Source organism: Diadema antillarum, unplaced genomic scaffold (genome assembly GCF_040938485.1).
Source record: "Diadema antillarum isolate AM-2024a unplaced genomic scaffold, OU_Dant_1.0 scf00000057, whole genome shotgun sequence".
NCBI lineage: Eukaryota > Metazoa > Echinodermata > Echinoidea > Diadematoida > Diadematidae > Diadema > Diadema antillarum.
In genome coordinates, this window is record NW_027270946.1 from 2,948,421 (window position 1) to 2,968,735 (window position 20,315).

A 20,315-nucleotide genomic window follows, 5' to 3' on the forward strand; every position below is an offset into this window, starting at 1 on the left:
TAAAAAACAAAAAAGGATCTCGAAGTCATTCCTGGTGACACTATTCTATGAAAAATGTGTTCTGGAAAAGCTGGAAAAAAACAACAACAACATGTGTTTTATGATCCAAAACTTTAGAATTGTGTAGAATAATTGCTCTTTCAGAAAATATGAAAAAGCTAAAGATAGACTAGGGTGACACATTTCACCTACTTTGAGTCCTCCCATAAAATCAGGTTGTGCAACTTCCTGTTGGTTTTGTGATTGACAGTCACATAGACAAGTGATCAAAATATATTGTGTTGAAGTTCAATGATTAATAAATACTCCTTACTCTCAACTTTTATCATTGATGGTGATATGAGAAGTTACGTTTCTGTGCCATATGTACACGATTGAGGGATTTTAAATGCATTAGAAGTTGCTATAATCCAGTGTCACTGTCTGCGCCATTCACAGACCAAGGAAAGCCACCTCCAGGATTTACTGGAAGCCAAGGCCATGGCACTGGCCCAGGCAGACCGTCTGATAGCCCAGTACCGCTGCAGGAAAGCCCAGGCCGACAATGAGGCAAGTCTTTGACTGGGACCGTGTGTGTGTGTGTGTGTGTGTGTGTGTGCTACTATGAGTTGTGTTCTGGTAAACTTTAAAATAAAAGATATGAATATTCGTGTTGACACTGAATATGATGATGATGATGATGGTGATGATGATAGAAATTGTGATAATAGTAATGATAGCAGTTGTAATAATATTGATAATTACATAGTCCAGGCTAGGCTCCATAGAAAGTGCACCTAACCTTGTTTTTTGATATATACAATGTTTTTTGATGGTTTCTTGTCAATTCGAGGGTGCTGATTCCAAATCCGATTGATGCCACTCGCGTAACCTTGAGCATTTTCGGCAAAACGCAAAAATCCAAAATGGCCGCCAAATATGCTAATTTGGCCATGATAATCCCAGTTATGTCAATTTTATGACAAATTATTCCATCAAAGTTTTTTAAATTTTTGTTCCTTGAGTAATTCTACTTGCACATGCAAGAAATTTTTCATTTGAAGAGATATATTTAGTATTTTAAGCTTATTTTCAATTCAAAATGGCCGCCACTCCTGTACTCATGTACTATATGAATGGCCACAAATATGCATAGAAATAGAAGACGAATTTTCAGTCACATACCTACGCTTTTATCAAGTTTTGCATGTGCAATGCAAATCTGATGAGTGCCACTAGCAAAGCAAGCAAACAAACAAGCAAACAAACAGAAAGTTTATTGTTTTTAGGCTTATTATATTCTTCTTAATACAAAACTTCAAAATGGATGCCACTCATATACCCCTGCACAATATGAACGGCAGAGCGTGTGAAATAAACACATGTTCTTTTTTTTTCTGTCATTCAGGTACACTGTTTACCAATTTGTGTGCTGATTAAAAATCAGAAGGTTGTTACTAACAAAGGCTGTTTTATTTTTTGATGCAAACATCCAAATTTGCTACCTCAATCTGAATTTTTCCGTAGGTATTTGGAAAAATCCACCAAAACTTGAATTGACGCCAACATCAAGATCGTTTATCAGGAATTATTAGATATGAACATTTGATACTTACTTGCCTTGAGATGTTCAACATCAAAATATTCATTCTGATTTACTGAATTAAAAGGCTGAATCCTAGATGACACAAATGAAAATTCCAATTAATAGCTGTCCTGTTCTACATTATCTAAAAGCGATATTATACAAACTTTTCAGTCCCCTCATCCGAGAAAGAACATGAGGCAGGGGAAAGTGCAAAAAGGGACCACCTCACTTCCTGTTGTCAAATCTCTGAAATGAAAACAATGCCCCAAAGTTTTTAATGTTAACCCAGATGAATTATATATGGTAGATGAATTTTACCACCGTTTTTTTTCGGAGTGAATGTGTTTGAGTATAGGCCTATGATTTCGAGGGAGACTCTGAGATCTGTACAGTGCTGCCTCATTCTGAAAGCAGTGTTATAACAACTTCACACTGCTTGTCTTTAATCTTCAGCATTTGCAGATTCAGGATTGCTCTCGGTAACCAGACCAGCTGTGTTAGGACTCTGAATGATGGCCTCCTTAATGGTGGCTATAAACTAACTCCACTAGAGGTCTTTTTAACATAATATTTGGTGACATTACATTCACTTCACGTAGGAAGTTTGCAGATGATCTTGCCTTTACGTCTCATAGAAAGTCCTTGGATGACATGAGCCGAGTACTGACCCATCTCAAGACAATAGTGGAGTACTTCATCTTCTGGATACTTTGCCCCAACCTTTATTAGATTATCATCAGACCCATGCCTTCCATCTTAGTAACCATCTTGCCAACGCTATGTTTAAGGTAGCCCTCTGTGGCAAGCCTTCCAAGCATTGGCTAAGGAAGTCCACCATCCTTCACTGGCACTCGATCACTCTCCCTCACACTGGAAGGAAAGGATGGCAAGTGTCACCAGTGCCGTCAACGCATACCCTGACCTTCCAAACACGATAGCATTGGGGGGGGGGGGGGCATTTCATGAAGCGTTTTGTCTGACAAATTTGCTCTCAGCCAATCAGATGCAAGGATTTAATAGCTTATAACAGTTTCTCAAAAAGAAAAGATCTGCCAAAACACTTCATGAAATGCCCCCTTGAACAACCTGCCATCAATGCGCCTGAAATCCCACAAGCCTAGATTTCCCTACTGTAACTTTAAAGCTTTGACCCCAAAACAGGTTGGGACATATGCTGGTCTGATGTCATCTCTGATACCACCCAAGTTACCTACAACACTGTCTCTGGCCTGGCAACAAAGCCACAGGGCTTCAACGGGTGGTGATCAAGCAAGTCTTCATGTCTTCATCCTGTTTCTGTGGCAAATAATCGCCCTCTGACCCCTGAGGAAATGTTGAACATCACCAGATGTGGTTGCAATTAAAACAATTGCAGGACTGATATGCATCTTTAGCCTGAGAATTCTGCAAATTTGGGGCTGATGTCGCCTGCTGCTAAACATAAAATTAAAGGGTTCTTTAAAGACAATAAAAATGACAGTTTTGGTTTTAAGACAAGACTGAATGAGATCATGATGTCAAAGTGTATATTATCAACACCTTGGAACTGTGAGAGAACTGAAAGAGGCACCTCACATTGCTTCTTGGTTGATGTTTAATGAACAGTTTGTACGGTTTTGCATTAGCAGGGGCGGATCCAGGGAGGACCGCAACCGGCGCACGCCCCCCCCCCCCTTTATTTTTTTGTTGAAACACAAGAAATAAAAAGAAAAAAAATGGGGGAGGGGTGCGTGCGCCCTCCCCCTTTAATTTTGTAAACGCGCCCCCTCTTTACGGAATTCCTGGATCCGTCCCTGCATTAGGACAGTTTCATTAATTATGCCTTCAACAGTTTTTGTTGTTGTTTTAATTCAAGAAGAAAATCAGGTTTGCTCGATACTATCAAGGCGGCACTTCTAAATTAAATCATATCAAAGTAACGGAGATTATGATCCATTTCGAACTCGCCTCAGGACTCCTCCCTCCTCCCCCCCCCCCCCCCCCAACTCCTTGCTGGAAAAAAAAAATCTACAATGTAAAGGGTTTTTAGTTGTGTCATTAATGTCCGATGTGTTTTTGTCTGCAACCATGTGTCTCTGCACTTACTGTATAGGATTTTTCTGTACTTTGTTAGTATGGTTTTAGGGGAATGCATAATACAAGCTTTGCTTTATAGCTTCCCCTCCATTTTCAACATTATTTGATAAATACCATGTATCTAGGCTCCTTAATATATTGTGTTAGTATTACATTTTTATATTCAACCGGCATGTAAAATATGGTGGTATATTGATTCCTTGCGAGACGTTTAGTGAACTCAGTATATTGTTGAGACTTTTTTGAGACAAAATGAAATATATAAGAAATTGTGTTCAACATCGTAAGGTTTATGAATATTAAATGCTCATATATGGAGAGGCCCCCTATATATTGTAAGTGACACCCAACATATTGCACGTGCAACACTTTATAATAGCGTAGGTACGGGAAATACAGTAAATTTGTTCTATATTTCCATGCATATGTTTTGCCATTCATATAGTACATAAGCATAAGAATGGCGGCCATTTTGAATAAAAAAATGAGCTTTAAATGCTTAATGAACCTATATGAAATGAAAATTCGCTTGCAAATGCAGATGGAGGAACTCTAGGAACAGAAATGTACAAAGTTTGGTGGAATCATTGGTCATATAATGCACATTACTGTGTTTATCACGGCCGAATTAGCATATCTGGCGGCCATTTTGGATTTTTGCATTTTGCCGAAAATGCTCAAGGTTACGCGAGTGGCATCAATCGGATTTGGAATCAGCACCCTCGAATTGACAAGAAACCATTAAAAAACATTGTATATATCAAAAAACAAGGTTGGGTGCCTTCTAGCCTGGACTATACATCAATAATTATTAATTGCAATAATAGCAGTTCATATGATAACAATAATGCTTAAATACATACATATGCTCTGAATATGGGTGCTTCTACACATTGTACGTGTTGTAACAGCCTAGAACTGATGTATTCCTTGAAAGAACCAGAATTAATGATAGAGATACTCGGGATAAATAAGTAGTAGAAAAAAACTGTACAGTCTACAAAATCACACAAATGTAATGTGAATTCCCAAGAATAATGTATCAACTTTTTATGCCTCTGGCACAAAGTGCCACTGGAAGCATTTGGTTTTCCAGTTGTCCGTCTGTCCATCCTCTTGTTTGTACATTGTTGTTGTTGTTTTTTCAGTCACTTCCACGAGAATAAGAATATTTTTGCCAGCATAAGTGTGTATCAGAGTTTTGCGCAATTATCTTATCTAACATGTTCACAATTGTCTGTATTAAGCTTTATCTGTATGAAATTTTGCTGTGCATGACATTTCCTGCCTGATGAATGATTCGAAAACCGATTCGATTTTATTTCATATCTCTTTTTCTGTTTTTTTTTCTTTCTTTTTTTTTTGATGGACTAGGCACGTAAGCTGCGATCCATGATCCAGGAGTCTGAGAAGAGGAGTGAAGAGTACAGGGAGCAGCTGTCTGAGGCCACACTGGAGAGGGAGAGGATGCTGGCCGAGGGGAAGGCCATGATGGGCCAGATTGAGCGGCTGGAGGCGGTTGCTAGGGAACACGAGAAGCTAAAGGCTGCCTACGCAGAGCAGACGCAAAGGTTTGCCATGCCCAGATTACGTTCAGAATACTGTAAAGTGGTTATTTTTACTTGAGTAATTTTTCACGCTTGACTGGGTAAGATTCCACGTGATCAAGACATCGACCACAGAAACTTACGGCGAGCTTTTATTTTTGCGCTAGCTTCTGGTTGCACGAAATGCGCGAAAAATTTCAACACTGCAGAAATTTCCATTTTATGGTAAATCGTGCCAGTGAGCATGTGAAGTGGAGTTCCCAAGTTCTTGAGTCAAGTAGCAAGCACCTTATTGAGACTTGAGAACTGAGATGAATCTTTTTGTGGAGCATTCGAACCTTGAACCGTGAAATTCTTTTACAGTTTACTATGAACCAACTCAAATCTGCTAAACATACAGACCCTCCCCCCTAAAAAAAAAAAAATGAAAAAAAAAAACACAGATGCACACATGCCCCTGTAATACACAGATGTGCAAGGACAATACATCACAATTACACACATTTTAATGTTGCAAGCACTATGTGCAAGTTGGTGACTAATGCAATGGTCTGAGATAATGCATACATGCATACCTTCCAGACTATCCAAATATAAGGATTCATTTTAGAGAAGAAAATGCAAACAGACACACCCATCCTTGGAACAGCAAGAGGAATACTGATGCAATTTTGTTTCCTTGATTGGCAGGCAAATGTGCCAGGTGCTGTTTTACACCAGCCCCTATTATCAAATGCATTGTAATGCTTTGGTACACACCCAACACAGAGGGCAATAGATGGTAATGATATAATATAGTGAGAGATATTTGTGATTATGCTCTGACAGCAGTAATACACAATTGACTTTTTTGTGTGTGTGTGTTGGAGGTTCACATAATTGCATGTTACTCTGAATGTCTCACTGAAATGATGAATACTTCGTGCTGGTAACTCATAGTCTTACATAGTTTGCATATTACTGCTCTAGTCCCTGGTTGAATCATTTTTCCATTGTTTGTTTGTTTGTTTGTTTGCTTTTTATTAAATGTTCAAAATTCTTGAGTTCAAACTTTTTAACAGAAAGGCAAGCAGTTGTGATTGTAACCACAGAGTCATGTGTCTGTCACTCCGTCCAGGTTGGAGGCCGTTCAGAACTGTTTGGAAGACAAGAAACAGGAGCATGCCAGCCTCCTGGAGCTTCATGAGGTGCTCACCAAACACAGCGAAGCCCTCAAGCAGAAGCATGAGACGTAAGTTGACATTTGCTGGCATGTACAATTTTGTAGGCAGGGCAGCAGACTATCCCATTTTGTCTACTGCTTGGACCTGTCTGTTCAACCAATTATAGGAACCCAGTTTTAATTTTTTTACTGGTCCATTCCTGAAAAAGTTATTGGTCCGACAGTATTTTTACTGGTCAGGGACTGTCGGACCAGTACCAATGTGCAGCGTTGATGTAGGTGTAACCTCATTGTGAAATCTGTCTGAGCTCAGTGAGTGTGTAATGTTAAAGGGCTAGTATAGTTTTGGTAGAGGTGGGGATATTAGTCTTCCCTAACTTTTTGTGAAATACTTATAAACCACTTTAATATATGAAATATTAAAGAACATACAATTCTTAGAGGAATTGAAAGTTTACTTGATGAATATTGGTATTCAAATGGCTGAAATATCCAAAAACAAAGCAAAACAAAGTGATCCTAATAAAAGGTGGGTCCCATCTTTTATTAGGTCCTCTTTATAAACTCTGTTCCTCTTTTCCTTATCATGTCACCTTCAACAGCATCTTATTTGAAGATGGCACTAGGCACTATTGAACAAGGAGCAACTAAAGTTTGTTTTATTCCTGATCTCCTCTTTTTGTTCAGCTGAAAAATGAAAACAAGGAAACTGTATTTTAGTAACCTTGCTAACAGTGAGATATTGCTTGTAACACGGTGACTTCAATAGGCAGTACCAATGTTCCATTACAGAACATAGCCGGTCTCTGTTTTTAGTATGTTTACAACAAAGTAGCATAACATGGTAAATTCTGTGGTCTTGGCAACGTTGTTGTAATGGGATTTCCCTCTAGTTTTTCTTTCAGTTTTGAGGTGTCTCTAGGCATCTTGATGTGATTCTGTTTGCTCTCTTGTGTAGCTTTATTGCCCCTTCTGTGATGATACTAGTAATGTTATTTTAGAAGAGAGAATTCTCTACACAACTGGTAAACAAAGTGACACTCTTTCCATGAATATCACCGCTGGCTTGTTTTAGGATATATAGACTTTCACTCCTGAATCTATTTTTTTTTTTTTCATTCGTAGTTCAGTTTCACATCATCCCTCATCCACCGTTACTTTCATAACACGTGTCAACATGTGGTTGATGTAAACAAAGAAGAAACGGGTCAGTGTGGTGTTGGTGTATGTTTGGAAATGGAATCAAATGAACCGAGAGAGAAACACGGCGTCCAAGGACACCATGACGACTTCACGCTTTTTGTCCTTGAACGCTCAGAACGTTGGCACACCTGGACGAGTTGGAGCGCCAGCACAAGGCGACGGTGAAGCAGCTGAAGCAGACGGAGGCGCAGCTCGGCAGCGTGCGGGAGGAGCTGGCGGAGACGAGCCGCACCCTGAGCAAGACGGAGAGGGAGAGGGAGGACCTGGAGGCAGCCATCGACAAGCTGAGAGGGGAGCTGGCGAAGGCGGAGCAGGCCAAGAAAAAGCTCTCTCAGCAGGTGAGCATTGCGAATCTTCGTCTGAAATCAAAAGTCAATCCCAATGGGCTTTGTCACTTCCAAACTGCAGATCATCTTCCACTGCTCCCTTCCTTCTTTTTATACCCCGCCAAACGAAGTTTGAAGGGGGTATATAGGAATCAGCGGACGGTCGGGCGGTCGGGCGGGCGGTCGGTCGGGCGGTCGGGCGGTCGGTCCGTTGCAAATCTTGCGTCGCGAACTACTTCCTCAGTTTTCAACCGATTCCCATAAAACTTGGCACAGATGTGTGCCTTGGGTTGTAGATGTGCAAGACGTATTTTTTGACAGTACCCAAAAGTAAGTTGCCATGGTAACGGCATATTATGGGCAAAAATGGGTACAAATCTTGCGTCGCGAACTCCTCCCACAGTTTTTGATCAATTTTTATGAAATTAGGTACAGATGTTCATCTGAATATGTTAATGTGCAAGACACATATTTCCGCAGTGGCAAAAAGTGCGTTGCCATGGTAACGGCATGTTATTGGTAAAATATAAGGCAAAATGCTTCATGGCAAAACTGCTTCATCAGTGTTCTTCCAATTCTCATGGAATTCATATTGAATGTTTGTCTTAGGATATAGGTCAGCATGACACATTTCTTGACAGTGACAGAAAGTATGTTGCCATGGTAACAGCTCACATATTATGAGCCAAAATGATGGAAAATTTTGTGTTGCAAACTACTTCCTCAGTTTTTGCCTTTGTGTGCCTTTGGTTGTAGATGTGCAAGACGCATTTTTCGACAGTACCCGAAAGTACGTTGCCATGGTAACGGCATATTAATGGCAGAAGATCAAGGAAAGATCTTGCGGATTTAACTGCTTCCTCAGTTTTTTGACCAAAGCTTATGAAATGTTGTTTTGACCAAAGCTTATGAAATGTCGTGTGGCGGGGGTATAAGCAGTCGCTGTAGCGACATTTCTAGTTTCTTCCATCTCAGTGATTTTCTCCACTTCTTCTCATCATCTATGGTTTGTTCTTACCCCTCTGCACATAACTACCACCCCCCCCCCCTTCTGATTCGATGGATCGCATATAAATGTAAATATGTGGTCGCTAGTGGTCAGGTCTGTACACTAATTCAGTGGAGCGTATATTACTGTAAATATGTGGTCGCTAGTGGTCAGGTCTGTATACTAATTCAGTGGAGCGTATATTACTGTAAATACGGGTTGCTAGTGGTCCAGTCTGTACGTTGACTGTACGCCACATGCAAATGAATGAGGTGACCTTACGCACCTGCACGCAACATGCGGAGCCCAAGCGGAGTCACACTTTCAAGGATCACATGTGTACTTCCAGTAATGTGGAATTTAGTATGCAACATACACTGGCAGAGCATATACAGTCGTAATGACATTCAAGTTTTCGCTTTTTATTGTAATTGCTAAGAAAATCTACACTGTACCAAACTACTGCAGGTTTGAAGTAGAGATTGTGCTCAGTGTTTTTTGTGTACGATAAAATAAAGTCTTGTGCTGTTGCACTGGCATAGCATTGTTGACTCATTATCAACCCATTGAGGATGGACTGATTTTGCTACAACACGCATTCCTCATAGACACCTGCCCAATTATACTCGGTACTCGTCCTCAACGGCTCAAGGAATTGAAATAGCACTGCCACCATTTGAGTTTTTACAGTTATATGTGATAAGGAGAATTGAATATCTCATTGGCATGTTCCATCTCCCAAAACATTTCCTGTCCTTTGGTCTTTTCCTTTTCTGCCTTCCTGGGGGTGTTTCATCAATTTAGTCAGTGCTGACAAGTTGTCAGTCTCTGACAATTTCAGTAAAATTCTTGGTTTTGATTGGCTGAGATGTTCTGGTCACTGACTGTTACCATGGTGATTGTCAGAGACTGACAACTTTCATGAAACGGTACCCTGATATCAATTTTCTTCCTCCACCTACAAGTACATCACCTCCTCAGCTCCTTCCCCTGTACTCCAACAATAACAATGGTGATCACAGTGATGGAAACAACAACAAAACAATTTCTCTTCAACCTCCTAAATATTTCTTCCCAGTTTCGTATTCTCCTTTCATGTCTGTGTCATTTCCCTTCCCTCTGTTGCTCTGCCCATCTTCATTCCATTTGTCCAGCCACTAACATGTTCTCTGCTCAACTTCTCTTCTCTTCTACCTCCAGTAAGCCCTCTGGGGCCTGTTTCGTAGAGAGTTGTGATTGATCTTACGCTCGATTTATTCAGCGTAGCTCGTTGAATCAAGCGTAAGTTCAATATTGAGCTTAAGTCCTGTTTCATAAGGACACTTACGCTTGATTTCAAGAAAAATCAAGGGTAACTTTTAGTAGATTGAGCGTTACTTGTGATCAATCGCAAAGTTGTTTATGATACGCAATTAGCGATCCATTTCCATTGATGCTCAGTCTTTATGAAACAGGCCCCTGGCTTTGGTGGACCTTTCACTTCCACTTTGGAATCACAGCTTCTTCTGCCATCTTCATATGATCACCCTTCTCCTTCCCTTCCACTACCCCTCTTCTGTCCATGTCTTCTCCCTTCTTCCGTTGACCCCCTCCCCATTAAATTTGCCTCATCTCATAGCTATTCCTGATTCCTTCATCTATTTTACAAACAGTGAATCACTACAAGTGCAATGGTACAAGATTCTGCACAAGGTGAAAGATAGAGGCGCTCTATTCAACAAAGCGAAGCAGAGTCGAGGCTTAGTTGAATAATTTTTTTTGTCAAATGCGAAATCTTGTTTCATTGCACTAGCAAAGACTGTCATACACTGTTTTATACAACACCTCAGATGTCAACAAATGGGGTCCACACCAATTCATGAATTTTCGTACAAAAATGGCAGCCATTTCTTTTTATGTGAAAAACAATGTGTGGCACAATAAAATCAGTCATAAGCAAATGTAATCGGTTGAAATTGTTGACAGTATCATGAGTGACTGAATGCGCGCTTGTAACTGATTGAGTGTGCGCAGCAAAGGTATGTTTATTGTGATGTCAGGGGCATGCCATGGTGCAAGAACTACCAGAGTTTCAGACGAGAGTCAATGTACATTGGTGACGTTTGCCATGTGTTATCTATTTTTGCTCTAACAAAATTGCATGGCTCAGCAGTGCCAGCCAGCAATGATGCTTTAACTGCATGTCATGTGATTAACAATAAACTGGTCAGATAGCTAGAATTCTTTTAGGTGTTGTACAATGTATAAAAGTCAATGCAATAGATTTGGAGAGTGATTGTAAGCTTGCTCACACAGGTTCATTGAAAGTTCACCAGCACTATTAAAAAAGAGTGAAAATTAAATCAGTTTGACTGGACTTACTTGTGAAAATCACGGAGAGAACAGTTTCATGACTAGTGTGAGTCGCTTCTTCAGCTCTGTCTGGCTGGCGAGCAGGGGAGGGGGACTCCGACAGAAGCTTTCAGCAACATACCAGTTGGTGATCCAAAAAATTCCTTGATGCACAGACAATAAAGGCAGTAACATTGCTCATTTATCCATCATGGATGAAAGCTCGCCAGCCAGACAGAGCTGGAGAAGTGACTCGGACGAGTCATGAAAGTTTCTCTCTGTGATTTTCACAAGTAAGTCCAGTCGAACAGATTTTATATTCACTCTTTTGGCACACTACACCCATACCTGGATGAATCAAATCTACATCGATATTTTCTCCAACAATCCTTTTGTTTTTGATGGTTTACTCTCCGAAGCAATTGACAGGTCTGTAGTCACGTCATTCCGTACAGATAAGACACTATATGCTCTCAGCATAGTTCAGTGTTTCTGCAGGCGCTGTTTGTCAGTTGATGATTTCATTTTGAAATGTCTCAAGACGACATGTCAGTTCTCTAGTATTGAGTGCCAATGCAGGAATAACACAGGTCTACAAACAGAATGTTAGGATCTTTACGTTATCATAGTTTGTAGTCAAAAGTGTACAAAGTATTGAATCACTTTGGGGCTAGAAATCAAAGTACAGTCAAACCTGTCTTAGTGTACACCTCTCTATAGCGGCCGCCTGTTTATAGCGGCCACTGAAAAATCCCCCGCACGAAATTGCTGTATTATGGACCCTTTATATAGCGGCCACCTGCCTAACGTGGTCAGCGACCACTCATTTTGTATCCCTTGGTGAATATTTATGTGTGTATAGTGGCCACAAAAATGTATCTGAACTATTAAATCAGCCATGAATACGATGTCTTTTACGTTCATTGCGTTAATTCTACCGAGTCCTAGCTCAGTCACAATCACACAGACAGGATTGGCAACATTAATGCAGCTCTTTGCCATGAAAAGCCGTCGTACCACTAACTTGACTAGATTAGATCTAGGCTTCAGTAATGCCGCCCTGAATAGATGCTACAAAGGCAAAGACAACTCCTAATAACATCTTAGAATTTTACCAAAATGCCAACTAGTTGGTGTTTAACTCCCTTTGAATAAAGACAATATGTGACTGTGCACCTCAAAACGAACATAAAGTCGCACACACTGATTTTGCCTGAGGACTAAAAATAAGTGAAATGGGTCAAAGTAGCCGAACTTGACTTTTTCATATTTTCTGAAAGAGCGGGTCTTCTTTTACATTATGATAAAATTTGGTATCATAAAACGGGCAGGAAAGTGTATTTTTTAGCAGTTTATCTCGAACATTTTTGGTAGAATAGTGTGATTAGGTGTGTCTTTAGAATCCCTTTTTCATTTCTGAAAAACCTTGTTCACACTCTTCACTTTCAACTCTAATAACTTTTGAAAGAATAGTGCTACTGCTTTGAAAGTTGGCATTAATTATGGACAGAATGTGTTTATGAGGCATGTTTAATTTCAGTTTAATCTAATAATCCCTTCATTGTTGTTACTCTGGTGGTTTACTTCCTGTTTTTTGTCCCATTCATCGCACAGCCAGCACGGTTTGGTAAAGATTAAGCGCTTGAATAGGCACTGTACCTCAGAGCCTCTTGTCTCAGTTCACACTTTTCCTGTGTTTGTGCTTTCTTTCCAATATTTAGATAGGTTAGGAGAGTCCATTTCATTTGAGTTATACATCATTTTAAAGCTTAAAGTCTGCTCTTTCAGAATATGGTCTTAACTAAAAATTCGTGTCAGGCGACTTTTTGTTTGTTTTGAGGTGCAGGGTCACATATGGTACTTGTCTGGGTATTGTTTGTTGTTTATGTAAGTTTCACACATTATCAATCTCCATCGAACTCGGCACTCATGCATCCGATACAAACCTGAGCAGTTCCTCAGGCCCAAAATGTTGTTTTTGAAATCAAAAGAACAGAAGCAGGCAAGAAAAAAAATAAAGTGAAGTGCATTGTACAACAAAAATTCCCGTAATAGCTGCACATGCAAACTGATTTGATGGTTGTTGCTTTTTTTTTAAGAGTGACGTACGGTTATTTTCTGCTATTATAAAATGCAAGTATTGAAATTCAAAATGGCCACCAACCTGTCTATAGCAGCCACTTTTGTTGTTTCCCTTTGGTGGCCGTTATAGACAGGTTTGACTGTAGTTGGTTGTGGAAGTCCTACATTAATGAAGCTTCATCGAAATTAATTACATTATGTCTCTTTGATCAGTGTAGTTTCATGATGTTTGCCCACAATTTATTTTGACACATGTGTATAAAAATGAGCTCTTGTACCATAAAATGGTTCTAGATTGTCAACTGATGATTTACGTGAGACGTGCTGACATGCCAAAATGACACATATGTGTGGAGTGGAGGCATTAATTGGTGATGGTGCTTCACAAGACCAACAAAAAGTCACATGCCAGGATTTTACATTAGGACTCAAACTAGGTAAAGTGGGTCAGCCTATTTAATCTGTAGTTTTTTTAAATTTCTGAAAGAGCAATTCTTCTTCTATATAGTTCTTAAGTTTGGGATCATAAAATGACTGGATAATTGTGATTTTTGCAGTTGTTCTACAACACTTTTATTGTAAAGTAGTTTGATTACACATGTTCTAATGGCCACTTTCATTTCTTAAAACCCTCTGCACATCCTTCATTTTCAATTCTTAAGAACTTTAGAATATGTGATGCTATTGCTTTGAAAGTGATAAATAGCATGTGCTGATAGAGTGCGCAAAATGTCAGCTTAATCTGATAATCCCTTCATTTTAGTTACTGTGGAGTTTTATACCCTGTTGTGTGTTTTGTTGGGGGTTTTTTTGGTCCCATTCATTGTGTCCAGCACAGCTTGGTGAGGATTAAATACTTGAATAGACCCTGAATTTCAAAGACTCTTTTCATAAGGAAACTCCATTTGTATCGTATAATATATTGTATAGTCATTCTAAAGCTTAGATTCTGCTCTTTCAGAATCTACCCTTAAATTTTGCTACAACATGCATTTCCCATTGACACTTGCCCGAGCATACTCAGGACTCGTCCTCAACAGATTGACTGAAAATCCATGGCTGTGGTGACTTTTTGGTGGTTTTGTGATGCAGGGTCACATTTGCCCTACCTGCACTGATTTGGTTCATGGAGAATGCCCCCTCTTTAAAGGGAATGTTCATAGAATTAAAGTAACAAAAGAAAAGAAATACATTAGAGAATTTGAAAAAACTGTGAATTGTATCAGCCCTCTTGCTCTGGTTTGTCACCTGAAGTGGCATCACATACGAGAACCTCATGCAAAGTACTGTAAAACATGATATATTCGCGGCATCATGATATATTCGTGGCATGAAATTTTCGCGAATTGGAGTCGACGGCCTTTTTCGTGACAAGAAATTTTCGCGAATTGTCACTTGCGTTCAATGCTTATAGTGTAGATAAGAAATTTCGCGTGCATTTTAATTTCGCGAATCTTGGCGCTCGCGAAATTCGCGAAATTAAAATGCACGCGAACATTTCTCGTTTTACAGTACATGTAGCTGTCATTGACAGTATGAACATAGGGGTGTTCTTGGTCTGGAAACCTACTCTGTAAATGTTTGTTTTGATATACACTGTAGTGTGGTCAAAGTGGACAAGTCAGCAGGGGTCCAGTGGGTCACAGAATGATATCTCAATCTTTAATCCCCTGTCAGTACCTCAGAAAATCCAATGAGATGATTATTTAAACCTCCAGGGTTGATCTGTAGAGAATAGAAATAACACCCAACACCTGGGGAAGATATCCAACAACACCAAGCAAACAAGTGTGATACATGTAAAAGAGAATTAGCTCCAGACAGATAATCTATTATGTACTCAGTGAATGCTGCACCACAGGAACACAGCTGTGAAGTTTGAGGATGTGTGGAGTCTGAGCTAAAGTTTCGGTTTAATCCACATGTCATCATTGAGGAATATGAAGGCTTCAACAATACAAGTATGTGATGTCACAATGATATAACAATGTAAAGGAATATGGAAGTGATTCCACAAGATTTCACCTTTTATTGAAAATGCTTATTTCTGGACCTGTTTTACAGGCATATGATAAGGGTAGTATTATTCTCCCTGCCTTTTGAAGTAGGTGTTAAAGTCAAGATGTCTTTCATCATGCTAAAGTAGTGAAAGATAGTTTTAAGTACTCTATGAAATTCTCTTTTTATCTTCTTCATATTGGGCCACTACTGTGATATACATTCTGTATGGAACTGTTGTATGGCGTGGAGTACGTCTGCTTTATTTCACGCAGGTTATAAAGCGTATTGGTATGTTATTTACAGATCAATGTGCACACGTTGTCAAGTGTTTGCCAGACTAGTCATCCTCTTTTGAAATGCAAAAGGAACCCCTTCTGTTCTGCTGTATACACCAAATACACTTGGCAAAAAAGAAAGTAAACACTTTTTCCATTACATATTATTCATTTAAGATTTTGGTAAAAAATCTTTGTGCCCTATACAAATTGTACCATATTCAATTGGCTATCAAATATACCCAGTGGGTTCATACAAAGGGAAATTTTACGCATGAGTGAGCACATTCGTTTTTGTCTTGCAAGGCACAAAAGTAAAAACTTGACATTTTGTCATTCATTTGCAAATGACTGTCATGATATACAAGCATTGATAACAAAAGATCATTTTACACAATGAGAGCCATGAATGAATAGCACTAAATAAGTTTTTGCTCCCTTGTAACTATTTATATCCTCAAACAAAATTAAATTGGGAAACTAAAGGGGGAAATAAGAGTTTTTTGTCTGCTCAAATTCAAAAGACATAAGGAGTAAGTCGCATAGATGATAAAATTGACAGAATTTCTGTATTTCATTCTTTTAATTTAGAAATTTTAGACATACTGAGACAAATTCAAGAGCCAAATATAATTTCAATTTTCTTAATTTGAAATAATATTTCACATTTCTACCATTTTATTACTACCGCCCCTTTTCTAGTGTCATTAGGATTTAGATTTAAAAGAAGATTCTTCATTTTCTCCATTTTTTTTTTGCCTTTCTTTATCTTTGGGGACTACAAAGACATTATAGAGATCAGTGAATGATTTTTGCAAATTGATTTGTGTTTCTTATTGTTTTGAACTTGTCTTTTGTTGTCCCCGCCGAACGAGTTCGAGCAGGGGACTATGAAACGGGCTCCGTACGTGTGTGTGTCCGTGTGTCTGTCTGTCCGTCCGTCCGTCTGTCTGTCTGTGCGTCCGTGTGTGATCAAAATGTTCAATTTGCTACTTCTCTGTCATTTATGAGCCAATTTTAATTCTGTTTGCTTTATATGATAGCACTACATGGGAGCTTTGAAACTTCTACACAGAATTTCAGTTGTGACCTTTGACCTTGACCTTTGACCTATATTGTACATTTTGCTTCAAAATGCTACTCCTTCGCCATTTCTAACCCGATTTCGATTCCGTTTGCTTTATGTGATGGCACTAGGTGAGGGCTTCAAAACTTCTACACAGAATTTTGACCTTTAACTTCTTTGACCTTTGACCTTGATTTTTGACCTATATTGTACATTGGCTACAAAATGCTACTCCTTCGCCATTTCTAACCCGATTTCGATTCCGTTTGCTTTATGTGATGGCACTAGGTGAAGGCTTCAAAACTTCTACACAGAATTTTGACCTTTGACTTCTTAGACCTTTGACCTTGATTTTTGACCTATATTGTACATTGGCTACAAAATGCTACTCCTTCGCCATTTCTAACCCGATTTCGATTCCGTTTGCTTTATGTGATGGCACTAGGTGAGGGCTTCAAAACTTCTACACAGAATTTTGACCTTTGACTTCTTTGACCTTTGACCTTGATTTTTGACCTATATTGTACATTGGCTACAAAATGCTACTCCTTCGCCATTTCTAACCCGATTTCGATTCTGTTTGCTTTATGTGATGGCACTAGGTGAGGGCTTCAAAACTTCTACACAGAATTTTGACCTTTGACTTCTTTGACCTTTGACTTCTTTGACCTTTGACCTTGATTTTTGACCTATATTGTACATTGGCTACAAAATGCTACTCCTTCGCCATTTCTAACCCGATTTCGATTCCGTTTGCTTTATGTGATGGCCCTAGGTGAGGGCTTCAAAACTTCTACACAGAATTTTGACCTTTGACTTCTTTGACCTTTGACCTTAATTTTTGACCTATATTGTACATTGGCTACAAAATGCTACTCCTTCGCCATTTCTAACCCGATTTCGATTCCGTTTGCTTTTTGTGATGGCACTAGGTGAGGGCTTCAAAACTTCTACACAGAATTTTGACCTTTGACTTCTTTGACCTTTGACCTTGATTTTTTACCGATATTGTACATTTTGCTACTAAATGCTACTTCCGGCGGGGACATATTTTACGCACCGCGTAATTTCTACTTTTCCTTGTTCTCATTGGTATATATACGCATAAACTAGACATTGTCCATTTTTGCAATTTTTACTTTTGTGCCTTGGAAGAGAAAAATGCATGTGTTCACTGATGTGTTGAGTTTTCCTTTTAAACTGAACTACCAGGTTGATAACCAATTACATTAACTTTTAACATGTTAAATTACCCTTTTAACATATTAACATCAATATTTAGCCAAATATTTTATGAAATATATGAGCTTGAAAATGTGTTTACTTTCTTTTTTCGAGTGTCTGTTCAAATCAGAAGTATGATATTTTGCAAACTGGGACTGGAAAGTAATTTTGCTACCCTGGTAGTAGTAGTTTTCACAAAATAGAGCTACAGTGACGGATTGAGAAGTGAGTCTTTCTCTCCTAGAGAAATGCTGAGTGAGTTTCCTATGAGACAATATGCAGTGTATTTATGCTACAAGAGGCAATTTTTTCATAAGTCTCTGACTTCTTGAACGTCAGTCAGCTCGCTAAAATCACAAAATTCAAGACATCTTTAAATGTTTCCTCTAGCACCAGAAGTGATGAGCTTTGTTAGTGCTATGACTACATAGATTGATGACTGATTACAGGAAGGCAGCGAGGGATGTTCTTTAATTGTCTTCAGAGTGCAAAAAAAAAAAAAGAGAAACGAATGACAACCCTTGTCTGATAACTCCCATATCTCCCATAAGAAGCAAGTATGTTTACTCAACCCCCTCATAGCCTTCAGATATGTGTTTGATATGCTTAGGGCAAAACCTTCTTCAAAGAAAGACAGACAATGGTCTGGCAAGGGGGAGAACAAAGTGACATATTTGCTCTTGTAATTTTCTGTGTTAAGCATAATGACCTTTGCACACTCAATCTGACAGAATACATGACCTTGCATCACAATAATAGATAACAGCCTGTTGAGATTTGTTGATTTTGGTCACATTTGAAAGAAGAGATTCCCAGCTTATGAATCAACTTCTTAAAGTTTAAAGGCATAATTTACCATATGCAGATGAGACAAAAACCCAGCATTAGTGCTTTAAAATAGTGAGTTAGGGATAGAAACAACCACTGTAAAAACTTGAATCTGTATAATCGATGTTAAGCATTGTTAAACACACAAAATGTGAACAATAGTTATATTAAGAATGCTTCCAGACTAAACCGTCTACAGTTATGGTTTAATGAGAAAAATACTGGTATCTCCTTATATTTTAGGCTTTATTGCAAAAATTGTATATGGTAGGATGTTTTGTAATGCAACAGATCTGTACTTATGCATCAAATGTGATATCTTGAACATTTTTAAAATCACTGCTCCCAAAGGTAAACTGGGCCTTTAATGTTCCAAGCTATTTGAATGGTAATGACATTTGTCTATCATTTCATGATGTGATTTATGTCATCCTGTATAAAGGGCTTTCATGAAGAATTGAGCAATTACCCTGATTTTCAGAGAACCATTGAAACTGCGTTCTATCAAATAATGCAACATTGTACAAGGTCAGATAGAATGGAATCATATCTGGAACAGTCCACGTTCATAAATCGTGGGGGGGGGGTACATGGTACATGAAAGCATACAAAGGAATTCCACATATACAATGTAATGATTCATGGCAATCAATTTTTTTTTTTTTTTTGTATTGCAGGTTTTGTTTTTACAAGGTAATGCCCCCTTGTTTGTGTCAGGTCTTAGGGTACATTGCAACACATTTCAGAGGAGATCTGAAGCTGAAATGGTTTGTTGTATCGAGAGATGTGGGAACATGGTGTAAACGTGTCATGAGTTTGCTACAACCCATTAAACATTGAGCAAAGCAAGTTGATTTCAAAACAAGCTCGCTAATTCACCATATTCTGTATTTGTATGTAAGGAGAGAGATTCAAGAGAGAGAGAGAGAGAGAGAGAGAGAGAGAGATGGAGAGAGGTTGCTTGTGTGTTCCAAGAAAAATAGGGTAATTCAAGATATACATTCATATCTGACTGCTGACCAACATGATAATTCAGAGTTTGATACTTGCCTTTCTGATACCATTTTTCTTTTAAGGACTGATAATGGAATGAAAAGAGATCATGAGGAGGCCTTGGTCTTTTATATCTTTAAGGCAAACACTGATTATTTTCTTCCCAGAAATGTGTTTATTTTTACTGCTCAGAAGTAAAACAGATTCTGACAAAATCTCTTTATACATTTAGTATTAAGCAAAATGTATTTGAACTCTTGGAACACTGTGCTCTTTCTCTTTTCCCAATAAAAGTCCATTGTCACTGAAAATTTGTGTTGAAGCTTGCATGTGAATAATTTCAATCATGTCATTGAGCTTGACAATGGGTAATGCTTACTTTTGTTCTGTGTCAGTGTGCAATCACAGTGTCAACTAAACAGAGAAATAAAAATGATTGCTTTTTGTTATTTATTTCACATCATGATTTTGAATTATTTTCCATACATGGAGTTAGATGTGAAAGACAGATCATTCACAATTCTTTGCATTCTAAGTCATGCATCTCTCTATCACACACATGCATGCAAACATATGGACATGTATGTATGCGAGTATGTGGAATAATGTATCCATGTGCATACAACGTATGTGTGCACGTATGTGT

At 38.7% G+C, this 20,315-nt stretch overlaps 1 protein-coding gene across 1 annotated transcript in view; it reads left to right on the top strand.

Moving 5' to 3' along the window:
* The window catches only part of LOC139715931 (protein CIP2A-like), a 35,429-nt gene that overhangs the window by 14,103 nt on the left and 1,011 nt on the right, over positions 1 to 20,315 (top strand). Inside the window, exons 16-19 of the mRNA XM_071627482.1 lie at positions 439 to 549; positions 5,018 to 5,214; positions 6,308 to 6,421; positions 7,671 to 7,893. Coding sequence (XP_071483583.1) covers positions 439 to 549; positions 5,018 to 5,214; positions 6,308 to 6,421; positions 7,671 to 7,893 — 645 coding nt within the window. The remainder of the gene's footprint in view (positions 1 to 438; positions 550 to 5,017; positions 5,215 to 6,307; positions 6,422 to 7,670; positions 7,894 to 20,315) is intronic.